The sequence below is a fragment of the Neolamprologus brichardi genome, chromosome 14, assembly GCF_056152115.1.
Source record: "Neolamprologus brichardi isolate AB-2024 chromosome 14, ASM5615211v1, whole genome shotgun sequence".
Lineage (NCBI taxonomy): Eukaryota > Metazoa > Chordata > Actinopteri > Cichliformes > Cichlidae > Neolamprologus > Neolamprologus brichardi.
The window spans coordinates 15,124,088-15,147,604 of record NC_142117.1 but is presented as its reverse complement, the minus strand read 5'-3'; the positions used below and the strand labels follow the sequence as shown (position 1 = coordinate 15,147,604).

The 23,517-nt window shown below is 43.0% G+C and overlaps 1 protein-coding gene across 2 annotated transcripts in view; it reads right to left on the bottom strand.

Annotated features, from left to right (window-relative positions):
• veph1 (ventricular zone expressed PH domain-containing 1) overlaps nucleotides 1-23,517 on the bottom strand; it is a 100,661-nt gene that overhangs the window by 37,297 nt on the left and 39,847 nt on the right. Inside the window, exons 6-11 of one of the 2 annotated variants that reach the window (XM_087850876.1) lie at nucleotides 21,839-22,048; nucleotides 14,090-14,310; nucleotides 11,377-11,589; nucleotides 6,819-7,192; nucleotides 1,158-1,297; nucleotides 765-899 (exon numbers count right to left, since the gene is read on the bottom strand). In XM_087850876.1, the coding sequence (XP_087707002.1) occupies nucleotides 765-899; nucleotides 1,158-1,297; nucleotides 6,819-7,192; nucleotides 11,377-11,589; nucleotides 14,090-14,310; nucleotides 21,839-22,048 (1,293 nt within the window). The remainder of the gene's footprint in view (nucleotides 1-764; nucleotides 900-1,157; nucleotides 1,298-6,818; nucleotides 7,193-11,376; nucleotides 11,590-14,089; nucleotides 14,311-21,838; nucleotides 22,049-23,517) is intronic. The other variant, XM_087850877.1, reaches the window with a different exon arrangement.

Here is a 23,517-nt window from a genome sequence, read left to right as displayed (position 1 = left end):
AAAAGATGCATTGCCAGTTATCACAAACACTTGAGTGCAGCTTTTGCTGCTGCGAGTGGCACACCAAGTTATTAATGTTTAGAGGGCAGCCAGGTTTGATTAAATAAATAAAATCATCATTTAAAACCTGCACTTTCTTTTTACTCAGCTTATCTTTGTCTAATGTTAAAATTTGACATGTAAGTGTGCAAAATATGCAAACAAACTAAGAACACAAGAAGAAGCCAAACACTTTTTCTCAGCACTGTAAGTGTACTCGTGTTTTTTCTGTAAGGGCTCCATATGGGAACCACAGCTGGTTGCAACCACAACACACGTTTAGAGAAAGACAAATAACAGCTGTATTTTCTTTGTGAGCCTAATTATTTCCTAATGAGCACTTAGCTTGTCACACATAAGAAGCGACAGCACGAAGAACACCACCCATTTCCACGTTGTCACCAACCCAGACGCACATATTCACCCCCCACACCATTCCCGCACACCCACCCCTCTCGTTCAATTGCTTTTTCTCAGTGTTTCAAATCTGCAAACACACAAACAGACATGATAAAGATGAGAAGACAGGGCGAACGGAGGTCCTGTATACAAAAACGTCCATTCAGTGCCTTCCATATCTAAACAAAGTGGGTGCTGACGCTTCCCTATCTTTATTTCTTTCTTTTACACAAGCGATGACTTCATCTTCTCTGGTGGAAACAGATAGCTTTTATGAGGAAGCTGCATGATTGCACACACACACTCACACTGCGGTGGTCCAGTACCTTCTTGTGTGGGGTAGTCTGCTGTGTCATGGCCATAGAAAAGCTGTGAGCTCCTTTAAGCTGCGTCTTTTCCCAAAGAGAACCCAGTTTTTGGAAACACTCGTCCCTGGTGCTGAGAGGTACGCTGGACTTACTCTAAGAGACAAAATACAAGAGCAGGAGAACAAAAACTAATTTAAAAACTGAGATATGGTTCAGATAAAGACACAAAAGACTGCACAAGAGCGTAAAACTATTCTAGTCAGTGAAGGTTTTCAATTATTCTCCAATACAAAATGTTTAAGAAACAACATATTTCAGACCTTCAGGCAACCAAAGACCAATGACATCAGATGCACGTCTTACACTTACTAACACATTTGTGTGCTTTTACAGCGGGACATTTGGGTGCACCTGTAAATGTAACAACATGATGTGAATCCATAGATGCGGCTGTCGGCTGGTCAGGTTGAAGCAGGATTTGGCGTACAGACAGTAGTGACCCTTCAAAAGACAGGAGAACGAAAGCTTGGCCGCACAACCTCGACTGGAATCTGCATCACGAAAAGAGCAAAAATGATAAAATATTAATATTTACCAAATCATTCAAAACGATTCTCTGCATTTGCACGTGGTCTTGTGTATTTTCTTCGCTGCCTCCGGCCAACTTTGCTCAACAAACTGACGATACCAGTAATAATGTGCTCCGTGACAAAACGGATCCAAATGAGAGGTTTTTGGCAGTTATTTTAGTTTTATGACAAGCTTGTGAAATGTTGCAGTAAAACATGTCAAATTGAAAAAGTAACTGACTTTATTTATTTTAACTGGGCCCTTGCCCAGAATTAAAAAAAACAAACAAACTAGTATTGGTGTCTGCACCAACACTTGTGACACTACTACTGATATGTACTGCGAGATCTCTTACTTGGCTTCTCTGTGTGATTACTGACAACACTAACTAAACTAAAGTACTGTGCAAAAGTCCAGAGTCACCACTCATTTCTTTATTTTTGCTAGGAAGATGGAAAATTGACAGTCTTGGTATTGGGATCGGTCTGCCAGGGCCTCCACTCCTGGCTGCCACCCAGCACACAATGCTGGTGACCCCTACGGCACCTCCTGCAGGTGCTGCGGCTGCAGTGATGCAGATGCTGTACCGGTCCCTCGTGGTGAAGAGCTAACTCTGAAGGGTGGCTAGCTTCTACCTTAGAGATAGGGTGAGAAGTTCCGCTGCTACTCCACATTGAAAGGAGCCAGTTGAAGTGGTTCGGGCATCTGAAAAGGATGCCTCCTGGGTGAGGTGTTCCGGGCATGTCCCACCGGGAGGAGGCCCCCGAGCAAACCCAGGACATGCTGGAGAGATTATATCACTCGTCCAGCTTCAGATTAGTGGAAGAAGATGGCTGGATGGAAGATGGAAATGGAGTTTGTACAATTCCAATGAGTTTAAAAGTCAATATTTGCTATGGACAGCTTTATTCTTCAACACAGCCTGAACTCTCTTACATTAGCTTTCTTATCATTTCTTTTTAGGAATAGTTTAAGATATTCAAAGCTCTTCCTTGGATGCTAGCTTTTCTGTTCTCTGTCAAGATGGTCCCAAACTGCTTCAATAGTGTTGGGGTCCAGACTCTGGGGAGGCCAATCCATGACATTGTGTGTTTGCTCTATCTAGGTATGCTTTCACTTCACTGGCAATAAGATACATTCCAGATGATATTGCATGGTGGCTCAAAATCTGATTTACATTCATAATTCCACCAGTTTTGACAAGATCCCCAACACCACTGCATGACAGAGCCTCCATCACGTTTTACAGATGACTGTAGACACTCACTGTTGTATCTCTCTCCTGACCTTTTCTCTGCACAGTGACAAACCAGAAATTTCCCATCTGGATTCATCATTCTATCAGACCTGTTGTCACTGATTTTCAGTCCAGTTCTTGTGTGAGTTGGCATACCTCAGCCTTTCCCCCCCGTTTCAATTCAATTCAATTCAATTCAATTCAATTCAATTTTATTTATATAGCGCCAAATCACAACAAATGTCGCCTCAAGGCGCTTCATAGATACAGAGAAAAGCCCAACAATCATATGACCCCCTATGAGCAAGCACTTTGGCGACAGTGGGAAGGAAAAACTCCCTTTTAACAGGAAGAAACCTCCGGCAGAACCAGGCTCAGGGAGGGGCGGCCATCTGCTGCGACCGGTTGGGGTGAGAGAAGGAAGACAGGATAAAAGACATGCTGTGGAAGAGAGACAGAGGTTAATAACAGATATGATTCAATGCAGAGAAGTCTATTAATACATAGTGAGTGAGAAAGGTGACTGGAAAGGAAAAACTCAATGCATCATGGGAATCCCCCGGCAGCCTACATCTATTGCAGCATAACTAAGGGAGGATTCAGGGTCACCTGGTCCAGCCCTAACTATATGCTTTAGCAAAAAGGAAAGTTTTAAGCCTAATCTTAAAAGTAGAGATAGTGTCTGTCTCCCGAATCCAAACTGGAAGCTGGTTCCACAGAAGAGGGGCCTGAAAACTGAAGGCTCTCCCTCCCATTCTACTTTTAAATACTCTAGGAACAACAAGTAGGCCTGCAGAGCGAGCTTCTTGCTTCCACTGAGACACGTCTTACATTTTTGATGAGGCTTTAGCAAACTGTAGATAGATCAACTGAAAGGCCAGATTTTCTTTCAGATACTGTTCATCCTCTTGTGCCACTTGTTCTTTGTACTCCACTTATTCAGTTTCCCCAAATTATTTTAAGGACACACTTTATACTGCGCTCAGATCTGCCAAGTTTTTGGCTAATAGCTCTTTTTGAATCATATTGTTGGTGCAAAGATAATATTTTGTGCTTTTTCATAACTTCAGTGACAAAGAGCCTAACGATTCAATTTAAAATTGGTTGCTTGTCTGATCAGGTACAAAATCTGGTGTGATACACAAGCCAGAAACACTTGTTTTTTAGACACAAAGCCTAAAGGACTGATTAAAAATTAGTAAAAAATAATAATACTTTTGCACAGCGCCGTATATGAGCTCCAGTTTAGAAAGTCCTGCATTATACTAATGTACCCAGCTTTCAAACAAAAGAAAGAGAACGAGTAAGACTGACGATAACAACAGAATCCCACCCAAAAGGCATCATCTACAAACCAAGAGCAGCTCACGATGAAACTCCGAGCAGCAAAGAGGCACCCTGTGAGTGCGGCATCGACAAAAAAGCATGTGGACGCAACGTGTTTTTACTGTGTCCATGTGCACGTGCAGGCGTGTATATATGTTTGGACTGAGCGCTCAAGCGCACTCTTCTGTGTAATCCTCATCCTGTGAGATGAAGGGTCAGCAGCTCATGGGAAGGTCAGCCAGGAGCATGATGACATCATCCAGCTGAGACCACCCGTGACATCATAGGCTGCGAGCCTTTGGTGGATTCTCATTGCCAGCAGGACCAAATACTAAGCCATCAAACTCAAAGTACACAACTGCTGGTTATATTTACATTCACCTTCAGATTTAATCAATCAATTAACCAGAGGCCAAAGGAGGAGTTTGTTATTTTCTGTCTTGTTTCCTGTTTTCATGTGCGTGTAATGTGTGGGTGCCGTTTGACTCTTGGCTGCCTCTCAGATAAAATGACATTAAGGCCAAAGGCGGAGCAATAACATCCTCACGTGTCAATCAAAATATCATCACCTCCTGTGCTGTATCGTGTACGCGTCTGGTTTTCTGTGTGTTTTTCATCATGAATATGGTGAAAAGAATAATGCCTCACTACAAGCTTGTGTTTGTGGATGGCTCAGAGAAAGGAGTACACACTGGAACATCATGTCTAATTGTTTACTTAAACTGCAGTAATATGCATATGATAACATGTATTGTTGAATGTGCTGTGTAGGCTCTGGGAGCTCTCGTTGTCCAGCTAAATGTGTTTCTTTCTAAATGTGCTCATTTTGTAAAACAAGTCCACATGATGCGTTTTTATTACTTACGTCACATTAGGATTTATCATCGTAGGAGGGGCTGGGTCGAGTTAAAAAACGTTTGGATATGCAAAAGGTGATGACAAGAGCCGCTAAAAGATGGCAGTGAAGGCTTAATCCAAGTGAACCGAATCGAATTGGAAAACTGAAAATAAGCAGAAACGATCTGAACTGAATGAAAATAAAGCGCCAAATCCCTAAATATGAGAAGAAGGAGTGTGGAATTGTGAAAATGGATTGGAAAGTTTCAGAAAATGGATTAGATTAGTTTAAGCGGTTTCTTGTTTCTTGCTTATTTGAACTGGTTGAACTGGTGTTTCGATTCTGCCTGAACTCCAAGCACAAAACTGCTCGTCATTCACGCTCACCAAAACTGCTCCCATGCATACGTGTGCTTCTTGCAAACATCCTACATATGCATTCATCTGTTTCTACTTAGCTTTGCAGATTTTGCCTGTGTGATTCTTTCTGGTTGCCTGTTTTTCCACACACTGCCTCTTCTGTCATTTCACACTCAGCCGCTCCGGCCTGTCCCGTTTCCCACCGCCAGTCACCTGACCCTCAGTGCCTCTCTGCTCACTTAAACATATTGCCCTAATCAACTCCCTCTGTATTTATAACCCTAGTTCACTGTGCCTTAGCTGCCAGATTGCCATTGGCTACCTGTACACCCCAAACAGAATAAAAATGCCTCAAATAAACATCCCAATCAGAATAAGCAAGCCCGAGAGGGCTGGAATAAACCCTTTTGTAAACTGATTACAAGACAAATTGATTACTGATTGCTTTCTGGCTGTGTTTCTTCAGCGCATGCCCTCCGTCTTGATGTAGGTGCTTGGAGATGTGCATGTTTCTTTTTTTTCCAATTACGGCAGCTTCCTATCTGAACTGTCACACTGTCACGCTGCTCCGATTTGGACATGGGTGCGCAGACAAGTCTGTATTAGATCCAAAATCTTTAGCTGAACAACTGTTACTGCAACCTTAATGCAAGGAAATCTGAAAGTAGTGACACACACACACACACACACACACACACACACACACACACACACACACACAGATACACACACACACAGATACACACAGATACACACTGCTGGTTTGTTTTTATAATTGAATCATCAGCCTTTCTTCAAGGCCCGATTTAATGCTAACAACCATTTTCAGTTCCCATTAAAAATAATGATATTTTGATCCTATTACGTTGATGTGATTTTGAACCTGAACTGCAAAGATTGGATGACATCCAAAAGTTTTCCTTGTTTCTGTTATTCCTTTGTGGGGTCCAAATACCGCAAGCCCAGATCAGCAGCTCAGCTGAAACACTCGCAATTTTTTCACTGTGTAGTGTGTGTGTGTGTGTGTGCTGTTTCCCCTCTCACTCTTAATGTCAAATAACCCCTAACAAGTCCCATTTATAAATGATTAATAGGAGATATTAGGCACGATTAGACATTAGGCACCTCACTAACTAGATTGATATCATCTGGAGTTTTAGCCACTGCTAAATTATACGAGGCAGTCGAAAATTCCACAGGAAAATCACATGAACCTCATCACCTCACGGGCTGTTGATTCTCAGTGACTGGAAAGCCTTTAGCACACAAATAATCAGTCTACAGTATTTGTTCAGACAGCATAGAAATTTTGGGAAGACCAAAGAAAACAGCATTCAGGGGCGTGGTAGGGGTGAGGGTGTGGGTAAATTACAGTCTGGATAGAATTAAAATCAGTAATCAGTGAGCGCACAACTAAAATCAAATTAGTGTTCCTGGAGAAACAAATCCCTCTCAATTTGGAGCTTTGGATGCAAAAATCAACCCTCAGCTGAGCGTTGCATCTGTGTCAGTGTGTTAGAGACACACAGTGGGAATGAAAGACAGGAGAAGATGAGGTATATTCATACCACATCCCATTAATACCCATTAATCACCAAGTCTGATTGTAATCTCATTCAGGTTCAGCAGGTTAAATAAACCCTGCCTTTGACAGTCTCTATGGAACCTGTGTTTATTGATCAACTTCTGCTTAAATACTTGTGGATTAATACTGAAGACCAGCTTCTACCAGCATGCATTACCTTCTATCACACACTGCTCTGGGATGGGGATCTGCTGCACCATTACTTTACAGAACTCTCTGATCATCTCCATATTGTCTCTTAAATGGATGAAAAGTCTGTCAGGCTCTGCCCGCTCTCCTTTCTGTCCATCCTTCTCTCTGTTTTGATTTTTCTCCACCTCTTTAGCCGCTCTGTCTAGCGGAGTGACGCCGACCAGAGAGCCATCTGTCAATTTCCTCTCAGCAGGTGAGACTTCATGGTTTTCGGAATGCTGATTAGGCAAAGTGTTGGAAAAGGCGCTATCTGTGCTGAGCTCCACCCCTTCACCGTCCTCCCCTTCGTCTGAGTTGATGGACCGAGAACGCACGGCGTGGAGAGCCAGGCTCTTTGACCTAGGAGAGAGAGCATGAAGAAATTAACAGTTAAAGCGATAAAAATGTTTCTGGTACCTCTTCATCAATATTTGTTGACTGTTCTACTTTTTTCTACTTTGAGAAATGATGTCATATCCTTAAGCCACAAAGAAATTACAACTTCCAGAGTAGTGGGACATCTCACCAAGAGAGCATTTTACATCAGATGATAATGAAAGGGATCTTTTGTGCCATATATATATATATATATATATATATATATATATATATATATATATATATATATATATATATATATATATATTTCACCCAATCTACTTGTTCATAAACATGACAATTTGCAGTGTTTTGAAAGGAGCATTGCAAATAAAAATTGGCATTTAAAGGAAGATACAAACAATCAATTGTTACATGTATATCCAGCTGCGTAGTCTACACGCCTTTGGAGCAGAGGATCGCAAGTTCGATTCCTGCCTGGGGCGTCTGTATCCAGTAAGGGTCCTAAGGCTAGACCCCCTATGCTAAGCGAGCCTACCGCAGACATGAGCGAGACAGATAAATATGAAGGCATGCCGGCTCGGACGTCGCCCGGATCAACAAGGTCCGCGTCAGGTGTTGAGGAACCAGGGCACCCTGACGAGAAGTGGGCTACTGGAACAAGAAGGCATCGGTGGGCAAGAGACAAAAACAGGGCGTTGTTGGAATGCTACTACGCAAGTAACCCCGGCGGAAGGGGCTACATGAATAGGATGAGGGACCTATGGATTCTTCGATACCCAACATCCACAATGACGGCGAAACAACTAGTAGCTCAGTGTTCCAACATTCGAAAGAAGGGACTGCTTTCACAGCTAGAGATTGACGAGGTACAACATAAATGCTATGGCAAGGAGGAGTCAGGACTCCGTAAATGCTACGGCAAGGAGGAGTCAGGACGCCAGGTCAGGGGGGAGATATCATCACCCCCACCCGATATTGGGTACATAGCCCCAAGTGAGACAGGAGAAGGATCGTTGAGTGCGAGAGGAACTGACCTGAAATATAGGATCATGGCCAAGCTTGACACCTGGATCCCCCGCAGCCGGTTACCAAGATTACGTGAAGTACCCTCAGAAGGTCTGCTAGAGGATGTTAATGCAGCATTACGGACAATACCTACAACCACGATTACCGACACTAACAAGCTGATCTACAATACGGCAGCAACTTGGCTACAAGTTGAACAGCCACAAGGGGCAGTACCCTCCATGGAGAAGGAGGCTAGAGGGCAAGATCAAAGTAGCACGGAGGGAGGTTAGCCAACTAACGGAGTTGCAGAAAGGTGCGACAAAGAAGGTGCATAAGAAATACAGCAAGCTGTCCATACCTGAGGCCTTGGAAACTGCCAAGCAAAGACTCACAGCCTTGGCCAGCAGCTTGAGGAGGTACACCAGAGAGATAGAAGGCAGGAGAATAAACCAGCTGTTCTCCACAGAACCAGCAAAGGTGTACTCTCAGTGGCAAGGGAACAATAATAAGAGAACAGCACCACCAAGGCTGGAGACGGAGCAATACTGGAAGAGCATATGGGAGAAGGACGCAATGCTCAGTGGCTAGTGGATCTGAGGGCAGACCATAGCGACCTCCCTGAACAGGGTCCAGTAACCATCACAGTGGCAGAAATCCAAGAAAGGGTCTCCAGTATGAAGAGTTGGACAGCACCAGGGCCCGACATGGTTCACGCCTACTGGCTAAAGAAGCTGACTGCACTCCACGAGCGTCTGGCAGCACAAATGAACCAGCTAACGAGGGACACCCGGAATGGCTAACCGAAGGTCGGACGGTCCTGATCCCCAAGGACCCCAAGAAGGGACCAGTCCCCTCCAACTACCGACCAATAACCTGCCTCAGTACTACTTGGAAGCTCCTGTCAGGCATCATATCGGCTAAGATGAACAGGCACATGGGTCAATACATGAGCGGGACACAGAAAGGAATTGGCAAGAATACCAGAGGCGCAAAACACCAGCTACTGGTAGACAGAACAGTCAGCCGAGACTGCAAGACCAGACTGACAAACCTGTGCACTGCCTGGATTGATTACAAGAAGGCCTATGACTCAATGCCCCACAGCTGGATACTGGAATGCCTAAAATTGTACAAGATCAATGGGACCCTAAGAGCCTTCATCAGGAACTCAATGGGGATGTGGCGTACAACACTAGAGGCCAACTCCAAGCCCATAGCACAAGTCACCATCAAGTGCGGGATCTACCAAGGAGATGCTCTGTCCCCACTGCTCTTCTGCATAGGCCTGAACCCCCTCAGTGAGATCATTAACAAGACTGGCTACGGATACCGACTACGGAACGGAGCAGTTGTCAGCCACCTCCTGTACATGGATGACATCAAGCTGTATGCCAAGAGTGAACGAGACATCGATTCACTGATCCACACTACCAGGCTATACAGCAATGACATTGGAATGTCGTTCGGGCTGGAGAAGTGTAGTCGGATGGTAACAAAGAGAGGGAAGGTAGTCAGAACTGAGGGGATTGAACTACCAGAAGGCAACATTGCAGACATAGAGTACAGTTACAAGTACCTGGGGATCCCGCAGGCGAATGGGAACCATGAAGAGGCCGCTAGGAAAGCTGCAACCACCAAGTACCTGCAGAGGGTCAGGCAAGTCCTGAGGAGTCAGTTGAACGGTAAGAACAAGATCCGGGCCATGAACACGTACGCCCTGCCCGTGATCAGGTACCCTGCTGGGGTAATAGGCTGGCCAAAGGAGGAGATAGAAGCCACTGACATAAAGACAAGAAAGCTCCTTACCAGATGGCCCCAACTGACAGTGTGCTCAGTGAATACCTCAGGCAGCAGAAACCCAAGAAAGAGGAGGGAGATGAGGAACCATCATGGAAGGACAGGCCCCTGCACAGTATGTACCACCGGCAGATAGAGGAGGTGGCTGATATCCAGAAATCCTACCAGTGGCTGGACAAAGCTGGACTGAAAGATAGCACAGAGGCACTAATCATGGCAGCACAAGAACAAGCTCTGAGTACAAGATCCATAGAGGCTGGGGTCTATCACACCAGGCAAGACCCCAGGTGCAAGCTGTGTAAAGATGCCCCAGAGACAATCCAGCACATAACAGCAGGGTGCAAGATGCTAGCAGGCAAGGCATACATGGAACGCCATAACCAAGTGGCCGGCATAGTGTACAGGAACATCTGTGCCGAGTATAAGCTGGAAGTCCCGAGGTCAAAATGGGAGATGCCCCCAAGGGTGGTGGAGAATGACCGAGCTAAGATCCTGTGGGACTTCCAGATACAGACGGACAAAATGGTGGTGGCTAACCAACTGGACATAGTGGTGGTACACAAACAGAAGAAGACGGCCGTAGTGATTGATGTAGCGGTTCCGAATGACAGCAATATCAGGAAGAAGGAACACGAGAAGCTGCAGAAATACCAAGGGCTCAGAGAAGAGCTCGAGAGGATGTGGAGGGTGAAGGTAACGGTGGTCCCCGTGGTAATCGGAGCACTAGGTGCGGTGACTCCCAAGCTAGGTGAGTGGCTCCAGCAGATCCCGGGAATAACATCGGAGATCTCTGTCCAGAAGAGCGCAGTCCTGGGAACAGCTAAGATACTGCGCAGGACCCTCAAGCTCCCAGGCCTCTGGTAGAGGACAGTTTTATCCCACTAACAACATAAACAACAGCAACATAAACCCCCCAAAACATAAAACTTCTAAATTTTAGAGGACAATATACAGAACAATTAAAGACATATGCATGTTTTTGCGAAAACATGGCTAATATTTAATTTCTTTCTATGCCAGCCCTCAGTGTCTGCTGGCTCAGCTGATACCATCTCATTGGTATATCTCATAAAGGAAGCCCTGTAATTGCTTTAGCCTGCTACAGATGCAGTTGCTGCTGCAAGCCACTTTGCGACCCACCTCCAACACAGTCTTTAACTTTTGAGGCAGTGATGTAACCTGGTCACTGTTTTATATGTAAATTTGTGTCATTTCGATTTCATAAAATAAACAAAATTTTCCAAGTGTGGCAGTGTTTACATTCTTCAACAAACACACATATAGAAATGTCTTCTTGGCATCTCTTCAAATCCACCAGATTCTTCATAAAAATATGTTTTTTCTATCCAGTCAGATTTCAGAGGACACTGAGCAGAAGCATGTTCTTACTAACTGACCTGTTGAATCTCATCTCACGCCTCTCCTCCCTGACTGTTTGGCTTAGGCTGTAGCGTCGCTGCGGGGCAGGAGAGTCCTCCCCTGCTGCCTCCTCCTCCTCGTCTTCCACTGTGTCTCCCAGTTTCTCCTCAAAGGCCTGGATCTTCACCTGCAGCTGCTGCTCTGGTGCTCCTCCTCCTCCTCCTCCATCTGATTGGAATGCCTCATCCACCCTGAATGCACACAGAGCCAGAGTTCGCATTATAGTTGCTATACGTGTGACCTGAAGCTGACAGTGTCACAAGTTTCTCCCCCTCTGGCAAACTTTGGCTTAATTTGGTGCTTTCTCACATTGATTGGTTCAAACTGTGTCAAACCCTCTTTCGCTCTTTTCTGTTTTTCGTTCCTTACTTGTGTTTTTATTCAAATATCCTTCAAAACTTCTACTTGTTTGAAAGAGGGCTTCCTTTCCACTCCCCCCTGCTCTTTCACTAATAAACTGCCTTTGCCTCCCTCCAATCCTTTTTCCCTTCTATCTCTCTTCCAAAAGACCCCAAGCAAAGTCTTTTCGAAGCCCCAAACTCTGCACACAATGTTCTTATTTAGAAGAGAGCTGTGTGTGTGTCATTTCCACAGCGCAGCCAGATGACTCTTGGCCAGCGTATGCACGGTATGGCGTGTTCACTTCTTGTGCACGCAGATTGTTTTGAAGGCAAAACCAAAAAGAAAAATATTTTAATGACCTTAAATGACAGTGCGCTGTAACAGACCCAGATTTGATTTTAGTGTCCTGATCAAAGTAACACAGCTCAATGTGTCGAGTCAGTATGTGTATTCTCTTTATGACTCAGTCTCTGACACAAAAAAAATCCCCCACTCGCCCTGTGGGGCGGCCTTCATCCTTCAAGCTCGGGTGCTCTATCAAAGGCCTGGGAGCTTGAGGGCTCTGTGCAGTATCTTAGCTGTTCCTAGAACTGCGCTCTTCTGGACAGAGATGTCAGATGTTGTTCCTGTGATCTGCTGGAGCCACTCGCCCAGTTTGGGGGTCACTGTCCCGAGACCACTTCTGCCTTTACCCTCCACATCTTCTCGAGTTGTTCTCGCAGCTCTTGGTATTTCTTGAGCTTCTCATGGTCCTTCTTCCTAACGTTGTTATCACTTGGTATAGCTACATCCATCACTACGGTCGCCTTTCTCTACTTGACCATCACTAGTTTGTCCGCCTGTATCTGGAAGTCCCACAGGATCTTAGCTCAGTCATTCTCGACCACCTTGGGGGTCCTCTGCTATCAACAAAATAGCAGAATATGTATTTTCAGACCGTTCTTTGTAAACCCTGGATATGATTGTGTGGGAAAGTCCCATCAGATCAGCAGTTTCTGAAATCCTCAGACCAAACCATCTGGCACCAAAATTCGATGCCACATTCAAGGTCATATAAATTCTTCCTCATTCTGATGCTCGGTTTGAACTTCAGCAGGCCGTATTGACCATATCCACATGCCAAAATGCACTGAGCTGCTGCCATGTGGGTGGCTGATTAGATTTTTTTTTATATTAACAGGCAGTTGACCAGGTGAACCTAATAAACTGGCCAGTGAGTGCACAAATCCCTTTTTAACCCGTTAAAGCCGGTCGGAGCGGGCACGCTCAGTTTTGCGCAACTATTTTTAAATCCCGGTAGCACTGCAACCACATAAGCTAGCGCAATAATTTTTTTTGCATACGAAACCGGAGGAGTTGTACTTACATCTTATGCCATCAGCTTGTCCTAAGTCACAGTTTCCTTCCACATAAAGCTTTGCAAAAACTGCATAAAAAGCGCTTTACAAAAACATAATATTCCAGAAACACGCTTTGCCGATCCGATCAGCTGTTTGTAACACTTCCTACGTCCATCAGCGCGAACTATCGCGGAAATGTAGTTTTTTACCATCAGGGCCTTATGAGCCTATACTGGTGTTTTTAAAAGTCATGTTTGACTTTATGACTTTCTGTGTCGTTTCTGGGATGCTTAGGACTCATATTGCACTGCTGGAAATAGTTTATTTTGATGCATATGCTGTTTTTTTTGTAAATTTGCATTATAATATTTATTTTCGTTTTTCCTGCAGTGTATAAAAAATTGGTGTATTTCAAAAAAAAAACCAAACTATGAAGACACTCAAAATAAATTTCCTGTGGTGGGAAACTATTTTGTGCAACTTTTTTGTATTTACAGTTTTAAGGGATAAGCCTCTTAAATTTCTCTAACTAGAAATATATGTTAAAAAAACAAAAACGATTTTAAAATTTCTGTAGTTTATTGCAATTTATGTAATTGCTATGCACTTAATGCATACATATTAGTACAATTTGGGCTATAATGGTTGTATTGATGTATAGCAACTTGAAATGCTCCCAAAAATGGCACTACAACATGTAAAAATATAATATAAGCTCTGGCAGACTTGGTTCTATGGTAGGTCTTAAAGGGTTAAATAAAAGGAAGAAACAGAGCATTGTAGTTGCTTAGTCTGCACAAACTCGAATTGTATTAAAGTGACTCCTGAGTGAATGCAAAACATAACAAGAATATAATCAGCAACACTTGAATATCAATCTCTAGTTGTCTCTAGCTACTCTCCATACTAGCTGCTGCAATCCAGAGAGGCTGTAGAGACACTATTTAAGATTTTAGGTGACCACCTCTAAGAGATTTCATGCAGCCCATGTTAACAGGTGTTTCCTAACCTGCAGTGTGACGTTGATTTCTCCTCCAGTCGTCTTCCCAGAAGCCTGGCTATTGCAGTGAAAGAGTTGCTCATCCTGTAGATGTCTTTACCGCAGCCGCCCAGTAAAGATGGGTAACGGTCGGTCAGCGCTCTGATCTCCAGCAGAAGGGTGTGGTGAAAGCTGTGCTCCATGCTGCCCAGAAGGGACACCAGGTAGACCAGCGAGCTGTGAGCGTGAGTCTGGAGAAAGGAGATCACACATAATATCAGCCCTGGCCGACACTGGTCTTGGTATAAAATTAAACAGAAAAATAACCGTGGACTTTCAGGAAGATTTTTTACTGCTTAATGGTTTATTTCTCATTTAAAATGGGGCCAGTGTTGTGTTTTGCAGCAGTTTGGGAATATTGTTGAGTTACATGTGTTTTGGTGAAGAAAGCGTGAATTTTAGCTATGGTAATTCAACACACATGAGTTTTCTTCTTCCCGTCTGTTTGGGAGGGTTTGGTGTAACTTCTTTTGTTACTAAATCATAGCAAACAATAATAAATACAAACACATGCAGGCTGGCTCCCAGCAAACCTTTTAAAATACAAACTTGTTCTTTTCCCAAATGTAATAGCTTTCCAACTAAACTGCCATAATAACCACATTTCATCATTCCCAGCATGTTTCTGTACAAATGAAATCCAGCACATATACAGTCTTGTGACTGTTGAGAGAGTAATACTTAACCAGGAATATGACCTGTGCAATAGCCCCTCAATAGACGCCCCATGCCTCTCTTGTATATATATTTCTGTATACAAAATTGTGTAACGTATACTTTAATGTAATCAGCTTTATTTAACAGGAGCAGCCGCATTTTAAACAGAGCTCAGAAATCGGCGTGACAGAAGATGATCAAAGGTGAGTGAGAGCTCTCTTGTGGCGTTTTAGGGCAGAACTAAAGCCAAAAAATCCCCATCTGTGGTCAAAAACCTTTTTTTAAACACTTGCGTCTTATAAAACTCACATTGCAGAACTAAAAACTGAAAACACTCTCCTTCCTTCTCGAATTCTCAGAATTCTCTAAGAAGTGATTGATTGATGGCGGGCAGAGCCAACCTCTGTTTCCAGCCCTCTAGAACACCTTGTAACGAGGAGAGAACAACGCAGTTACAGCATCGTTCAGGCATGCCGCAAAAGCACTCTCTGTAGGATACTTCGTTTCTATTATGTGGATCCCAAAACTACCACAAAAGGAAGAACTTGACTTTTAAAAAAAAATTAAACCTAGCAACATGCCAAGCAGGTATTTAGGAGTTTCCACGGCTCTGCACAAAAAGGACTCCGGAGCGTGGCTGGAGCTCAGGCTTTGGCTACTTCTGAACTAAAGTTCAGGCTTTTACTGTCTAGATGATTTTACTTTTTAAGGACTTACTAAAATTCTTCCAAATATTGCAGCATACGCAGAGGCTCGCATCATTTTCATTTTGGAACTGAGAATAATAGCATAAAATTTAAAAATCTGCTGGACATATGAAGATCTCTTCAATCGTCAAATTACGTTTAATTATTTGGAGACAACACTTGGCCTTGATTTCGTATCCTGAACACATTACGGCTTTAAAAGCTAAACCCTTTTGTAAAGCTCTGCCAAAAAGGACAATAACAGGAAGGTCTTAAAAAAGAACTACTAGCTGTTTTTAATTATGAGCTTCCATGTTTTCCAGAAAATGATGGCAGGGGGGAGCAGATCTTCTTCCAAACTGCCAATCTGCAGAAGACTGACACAGATCTAGAGATTTATGGTTTTTCAGCCTCGTGTCTGAACAAATAAATTTCCAAATGCCTCCCTGGGAAACAAACTGTGGCCCATTCTGTTTCAGTCACTGACAATAATTTGAGCCAAGCTCCTCTGGCAATAGCACCTGCGCTGGTGTGTACAAAACATTAAATACTGAGGGATTCAAACCAAAAGAGAAAAAGCAAAGAAAGAAAACATTGCATCAGTACAGTGACAAGCCAAATCCTCTCGCCGCTTACCACCCAGTTATTTTCTTTTCCTTTCTTCCCTTGCTTCTTTGCATTAGCTTCAATTGGAGCTGCAGTCTGGCACACAGTCACTCTACAGTCTCTTCAGTTATTAAATAAAAACAACAGCAAATGAATACGATTATATTTATCTTTCAGGTATATAGAATTTGTGTAACACTGCCTAAAATCAACTGATAATCTTAATCATAATCATCTCAAAGAGTTTAAGTTAGTGTGGAGATCAATTTATTTAGAAGAAGTTTGTTAATTCACAGAGTCAGACGCAGCATGCAAAGGTGGAGCGGGGTAGGGTGTGAGTGGATTGCAAAGTGGCTTGGAGAAGCAGCTACAACTGTTGCAGGCTAAAGAAACTGCAATGATGCACATTATCCGAGATTTGCCAGCGGGCTCCACAGTCACCATCTGATATGAGCAGGGACTGTGATCAGCTGCTGGGTGAGTTTGACTTTGTGGCCTCCCTGATGTAAAGCTAAGTTTACAAGTTTAAAGCTAAGTTAATCAAACAAATATATATATATTTTATTGTTCTGTTGAATTGAATTTTTATATATATATATATATATATATATATATATATATATATAGCACCAATCTATAACATCAGCTGTCTCAGAGAGAAATTCTCTAGCCATCAGATGAAGCCCTACAAGCAAGCACTTGGTGATAGTGGGAAGAAAGAACTCCATGTTAACACCAAGATATCTCTAGTAGAACCAGGCACAGGGAGAAGTGAGAACTGCACACGCTGGTTTCTCAGCATTGCTTTGAGACAGGATGTTGCTAATACTACGCACATTATAGTTCATTTACTCTAGTTTGAATCAGTCGATGAGTTTGTAAATTTGTAGCTTTTTCTCAATGGTTTGGGTTTTTTCCCCACAGAAAATCTCAAAGTGAACCAAAATACGTCACTACAATAGCTTATAGCTTATAGGCCAAATGTAAATACAGGAAGAAGGTTGTTCTGTTCTGCATAACATGGAGAATTTACATTACTGTTACGGCTAGTCGCTAACCTGTACTGACCGTTTGGTATGCACTATGGTACGCTGCTGCACCCCAGAAAACAAAGCATACTTGGCTAAGGGAAGGTGTTTAGCTCAAATTTGCAGCATGTACAGTAGCTGGTTGTTGGTTCAGATCACGTTCACACAATAAACAAGGCCATCTCTTCCAAAAGGTCTCGTGAATCGAAGGGTAAAAAAGTACCAGAGTTCAGTTTAAACGGACTAAACACGAAAGGTGTGAAAACAGCCTTTGTTCATCACCAAGCCCCATCTTGTGATCCTATACAGCAGTCGCAACTATACTGTCTAAATTTCTTTCCAAATAATAACAAACTGGGTATTTTAAATGCATAGGATTAGCACTAAATGCAGAACAACTTGAGAGTTGAATGAAGTCCTCATCAATCAAATGCACACAAGCAGTTTCTGGAGAAACTGCAGTGGGATTGTTGCTAATGCCAGATTTGGCCTGATGCTTTCTGCTACCATGTTTTATGCAAACAGATTACAACAACAAAGATTTTCTTGCAGGAAACCCCCTCCAAAACTTTAAACACAAGTGGATGGTGGCCCATGATGGTCCAAATTAATTGTTGTTGCTCCTCAATTGGTCACACCTGCATCCAGCTAAGCAGCAGTTAAAGTTAGCATGATGATGACGTTCCTTGTAACTGAAGGAAAATGACTCTTATCAGAGTGGTTTAAAAACTGTGAGTGCCGCATGAAGCTGACGCACAGCTTTTTGTGTTCCTAGTGTTAAAAAATGCACTTGTGGGAGCGAGATAGAAGAATAGGTAGTTGCTGTTTTACTCCAGTAATCTTTGATGAAATTATAATGGAGTAGATGACACTTCTCTGCCTCTGATGCCTACAGATTAAAGAGTGTAAGTCAGCTTGCTTTGAAAAAGAGACGATTCAGAAAAAGATTAAATGATGCCTGTAGAGTGAAAAGTATGAGCTCAGCAGTAGGTTAGAGAGAAAAGTTTAAGAAAAATAAATCTGCCTCTCCCACTCCAACAGTTAATTAGTCAACAGTAAGACACATTTGAGAAAACTAATGGCAGTAGTCACAAAGCAGTCATCTGGCTGTTTCAACAGTGTTTCCATAACACACTGAGTGGGACTAGTTTGATTAGTTTTATTTCTGTATAGCAATGTATAGCAAGACTGTTTGCAATTCCATCAGTTTCTTTTTTCAGATTTTCCTGCAGGGCTGCTTGAATAAAAAGCAGTCCACAGTGTGCAAGGGTTTCTTTCACCAGTGACATATTCTGATCCAACACGCAATAAGTCCAGAAACACAATATAGACTAACTCCCTTCAGGTGGCTGAGGGAAGCCAGAGAAAGACTTGTGCAATCAAGAACAAATGCATCCCAGTGTGAAAGGTTGTGTGTATGTGCGTGTGCGTGCTTGCAGGGCACAAACACGAACCCACAGGAGGGTCTCTCCACTGCCATCATCAAGAGGCCTCAGCAGGGGCATTTCCCAGAAAACACTGGTTATTTTCCAAATGGTTCCAATGTGAAGAAAGGCAGGACACCGAGGTCCAACAATCTGTGTATCTGAACGCGTATGAGTATTTGTGAGTGTGTTAAAACTGCGCTGGCAGGTTTTTTGACAAGAAGATTGAGGAGGAAGGGAACTTTCAGAGGGAAACTTTGCCCTGGAGTAATAGAAAGCCTATTATGGGTTCCAGCTTTGAGATTTCTGTGTACGTCCGTTTCTGTTTCTGTGTGTGTGTTTGTATATGAGTATGGGTGGAGGAGGAACACTTCATGTAGAGACAGTCATAATGTTTTTTGGGTTTTTTTGCTAATTTCCCCTAAATTGTTGTTAAACTGCCCAAAATGCACCCAGAGGAAAAGAGAAAAAGAAAGTGGGAGTTCTCACCTGTCTTGCTGTCAGTCTAAACCCCCCAAACACACACACAGACATCACAGACTGACTATAACGTGGGTCTTTATCACATGTATGATTACACAGTGCTGCATAAATACTTAACAGGGTTAGAACAAGACTAGCAATAGAGCTGTAAACCTACAAGGTCTACACTGAACGCTTTTAGATGACGATGACATGATAATAATAATAATAATAATAATAGTATTTTCTGTCATCATTTTAAAACCTGAAAGAACACAACATAAGACAACACAACTTATAAAGCCATATTAGGGGCTCTGTGAGAGCGTGCTGATCATTAGCAAGAATCTTTTTTTTTCTTCTTCTGTATTAATTCATTTTATGAACTTTTGTTTATTAGTATTGAACTTGTGTACAGCAGCAGGTTTAAGAACTGAACTCATTCATTTAAACCCATTAAATAGTCATTGGACAAATAAAACAGTGAAATTGGGGCTTAATATTGCTTTATCAAAGACAGACTTTATCGTCAAGACAATCTTTTATTGTTGTCCATCAGTCTATATATCATTGCATTTTGCTCTTTTAAAAGGCTATTTGTTGAGTAACATCTGATGGCAGCCATATGTGTGACCCATAGGTTAAAGGATGCACATGGAACAAATTGTATCTCTTTCAAAACAAATTTTGATATTCTTAATCTCTACAAAAAGTGAACTTATTGGATGTAACAGGAGCTGTCATGCTGTATTAGCAGTATTCAAAGCCATGAATGCTTTTAAATCTGTGCAAAAGTCAATACAGACACAAATAACGTGTGTCTGTTTTTGGTTTTAAACAGAGGGGTGTCACGCTCTTGGTGTCATGTGATTCATTGAGTCAGCCAGTCCATTAATTGCCAACTCATGGTGGCGGAGGGGTTTGGATTTTTGAGTGCTCCTGAGATCTGTGTTGTCAGGGACAATTTTCCCCTGGTAGGGTCTTTCAAGGCAAACTGGCTTTGGTTGAGGGGCCAGAGAAAGTGAAGCGTTGTTTACTCCAGGACAGGGTCGCTCGGGCTTCACCTTGGAGGTGGGCCTGTGGGAGGGGCTCACTGCAAAGCGCTTTGTGACCAGGTTATGGGTTAAATGAGCCACATGGGCCCAGCCCTCCAGTGAGGCTACCGGGAGCAGGAGCGGCTAGTTCACAGGGAGGTACTATGTGGATTTGGTGGCAGTCAGAGGCAGAGAACAGGCTCTATAGACATGAAATATCACCTCTGTGGTGGGGAAGGAGAACAAGCTTGTTAGTCAGCCTCACCTGGGTTCACTCGTGATGCGAGGCATCCAGTTAGGGTGGGTATACTTGTATTCCCAACCTGGTGTGGTGCACGTTTGTCCCAGAGGATGCAAGGCTTATGGTGAACTAGCAAGTCAGGAGGGGGGTGTAGCTTATTAAGGATATAGTGAGACAATAGAAGAAATACTCAGAGGATCTGCCGATCCCCTCTGACATGCCTCATCAGACGAAAAGGGGTCTTGGGAAAAGGAGATGACTTGCTCATTGCTGTTGCTGAGGTTGCCAAGGTACTTAAACTCCCTTGTGGTCGGCCCCTTCGGTTGATGAGGCTAGCCCTGAGTTAAGGCTCTGAATTTTACTGGTCCCTCATGGTTTATATGCCTCTGGGAGTCAGGGACAGCTACCTTTGAACTGAAAAACTGAGGTGGTCGTCCTCCTTTTAACCAAATTGACAGCTTGATTCACATTGATACAATAACTCAGACTTGTTCATGGTGGGCGTTAGACTTTGCAAGGTCTGTCTTTTGTCACCAAATCTGCTGATAATTTTGGTGAACAGTAGGATATGGTGAGGTAGGCAATTTTAAAAACAAAATTTCACGCATACTGAGCTAAGATTTCAAAATACATTTTCCAGTATAGCCGATTTTCCCTTTTCAGCACACAAAGGACCAACTGTTTTCTGAGGTTAATGTTCCCTAAAATTGTGTTATGTTTGCAATAATAAGGTAAGGCTTAGAACATTGCTCCTTCATTGTTACTTCAAATTAGATCTTCACCTGCCAGAATAACAGACTCTGACCTTTCTAAGCCCTAAGAGGTTTCGGCACGTGTTGGGAAAGACAGTTCCACCGAACACTGATGTATGCAGGTGTCAGACAGCGGTCCAAACCTCCGGATCTGCCCGGCCTATCCGGTCTGTGTGTGTTTTATAATTGGCAGAGCATGAGAGAACAAGTCATATGAGTGCCCATCATTTCCTACCCATTAAAATAATCACTCCTGCCTGTTTACAGTAAGTGTGTGTTTCAATGACCTCTACTTGTTTCTATTATTTCCTTCAGACTTGCTCCTCTTTATATCCTCAGTTGGGTTAATTGAGGTAATATGCTTGAATGAACAGTAAATATGAATTTATGTCATGCAGTTAAAGTGTTTACACAATGATGCAAAGTGATGGCCTAATCATATCCGGTGTGTAAAAGCCTTTACAGTTAAGCCTCTTCAACTTGAATTTCATTTTGTAGAAGATAGTCAAAAAATGGTAACTCTGGTGTGGAGGGCAGGTTTAGTGTGTTATGCTAGAGTGGCCAAAAAGCTGCCACATTTTCAGTGTGCTGCTGCTTATGAAAAAAAGGGAGCATACTCCTGAGCTTCCAGAGAGCTGCAGATCATGCACAAATCATCTACTTTGACCTCCAGTGGTCAAAAGATCATCTCTGGGAAGCAATCTAAAAATAGCTGCAACTGGAGCGGCCCAGAGGTGTACCAGAAGTTGAACTTGAAGGTGAGATCACCAAAATTTGAAATGAGGTAAGGCTCTTTTTTGAGTGTGTGTGTGGGTTTTTTTTTTTTTACCTCACTGATAATGCCCACAGCACCGTGGGTTTTGGCCACATGAGCCAGGAAAGCAGGGCACTGCTGTCCCAAGATCCTGAGCGGTGGCAGAAAGCTGACCAGCGAGGAAGGACTTGCTTGAGACACATCGACAAGTGCTCCTAAAAGAGCCTCGGTGAGAGACTGGTTCCCTAGGTAACCGACCAACGTTGGAACCTGAGGGCTCAACATCTGCATGGATGAGGGAAAAAAAGAAAGAAGCAGAGAATTAGAGAGGGGGGAATAAAATAAAAATAAAAACAGCAATATTCATGACAAATAACAACTACCAAAAGGAGCCCTGATCTTTCCAGTGAAGGCCATAGGTGAGAGGAGTGACCTCGGAGTGAGATGAAGATACTCGTGACTAATAATAAACAAAAGCTTGGCTGTAGGGATGTCTGGAAAAAATGAGTGAATAAAAAGCTCCTGCTCATAATCTGTAAGGGTCACAGTAGACTGCACTAGACTAGAATGGTCTAACAATATCCACCATTGCCAGCTCTTTTAGTTGTTGTGAAAGATTATCAAGCCATATATGTCCGTTAACGATTCTGTCTGACAAATGAAAAAATAGGTTATGCAGTTCAAAAGTTCCACATGAGTGCCATTTTAATGCCGCATCACTTGCGTAAAGTGAATCTCAAGATGCCAAACATTTGGTAACTGCTGTGACGAACACAGCTACAATATTTTCCTGTGTGCCTATGTGGGGGGTTCACATTAGAATAACTCCAGATGGCTGCTTTTGTTTCTCAACTGAGGCTGCGTTTTACCACCATGTGCTCTGCTTGGTATGTGGTACTTCCCCGCCCACCCCCGCCTTCACGTTGAACATCAGCAGCTCTGGTCCAAAATATCCAGGACTAAGGGAATTCCTGCACACCACATGCAAAGTCCCAATTCTCCCAGTGTTTTCTCTTTTTTTTCTCCAATGCATTTTCCACATGCATTCATTTGAATACATTTGAGTCACAGACAGAAACGACATAATCACAGACATGCTGGATTTCGAAACTTCTTCACGAGTGTTTTTGTTTCTGGATACTGGATTACTTTCACATGGGCCATCAGTTCTGACTGCAATGCATTTACCTCATTTTAGTTTTTATTAATACTAGAGATGGACCGATCCGATATTACGTATCGGTATTGGTCCGATACTGACCTAAATTACTGGATCGGATATCGGAGAAAAATAAAAAATGTAATCCGATCCATTAAATATCAAAAAAGCACCTCACAAAACTTGCAACACGCTGCAACTCGGCTCATAACTGTAGCACATCGGAGCAGTGTGGTCACGTGATAGAGCGGCTGTGCCAGCATTTAATCTCTGAGGAAGTGATCCCAGAGAGAAGTAAAGCAAGTGTGTAAATTCGTCTCTGAATGTTTGTAAAGCATTCCTGCGTTAAGCTTAACAACCGATATATGGAGCGACTGCCTCTTCTCTCTCTCTCCTGCTGCTACTTCAATCGTGAAACTGCTTAATGATCAGCTGATCGGCTTTTCTGTCGCGAGTCCATCTCTCATCTTTGTTTTTGGCCCACTTTGCACCAGAAAGAGGAAACCAGCAGCTGAATAACAGCAGCATGTTTAACCTTGATAAGCTGTTGTTAGAATTTATTTAATATTACTTTCTACACCAGGATCCTTTTCTA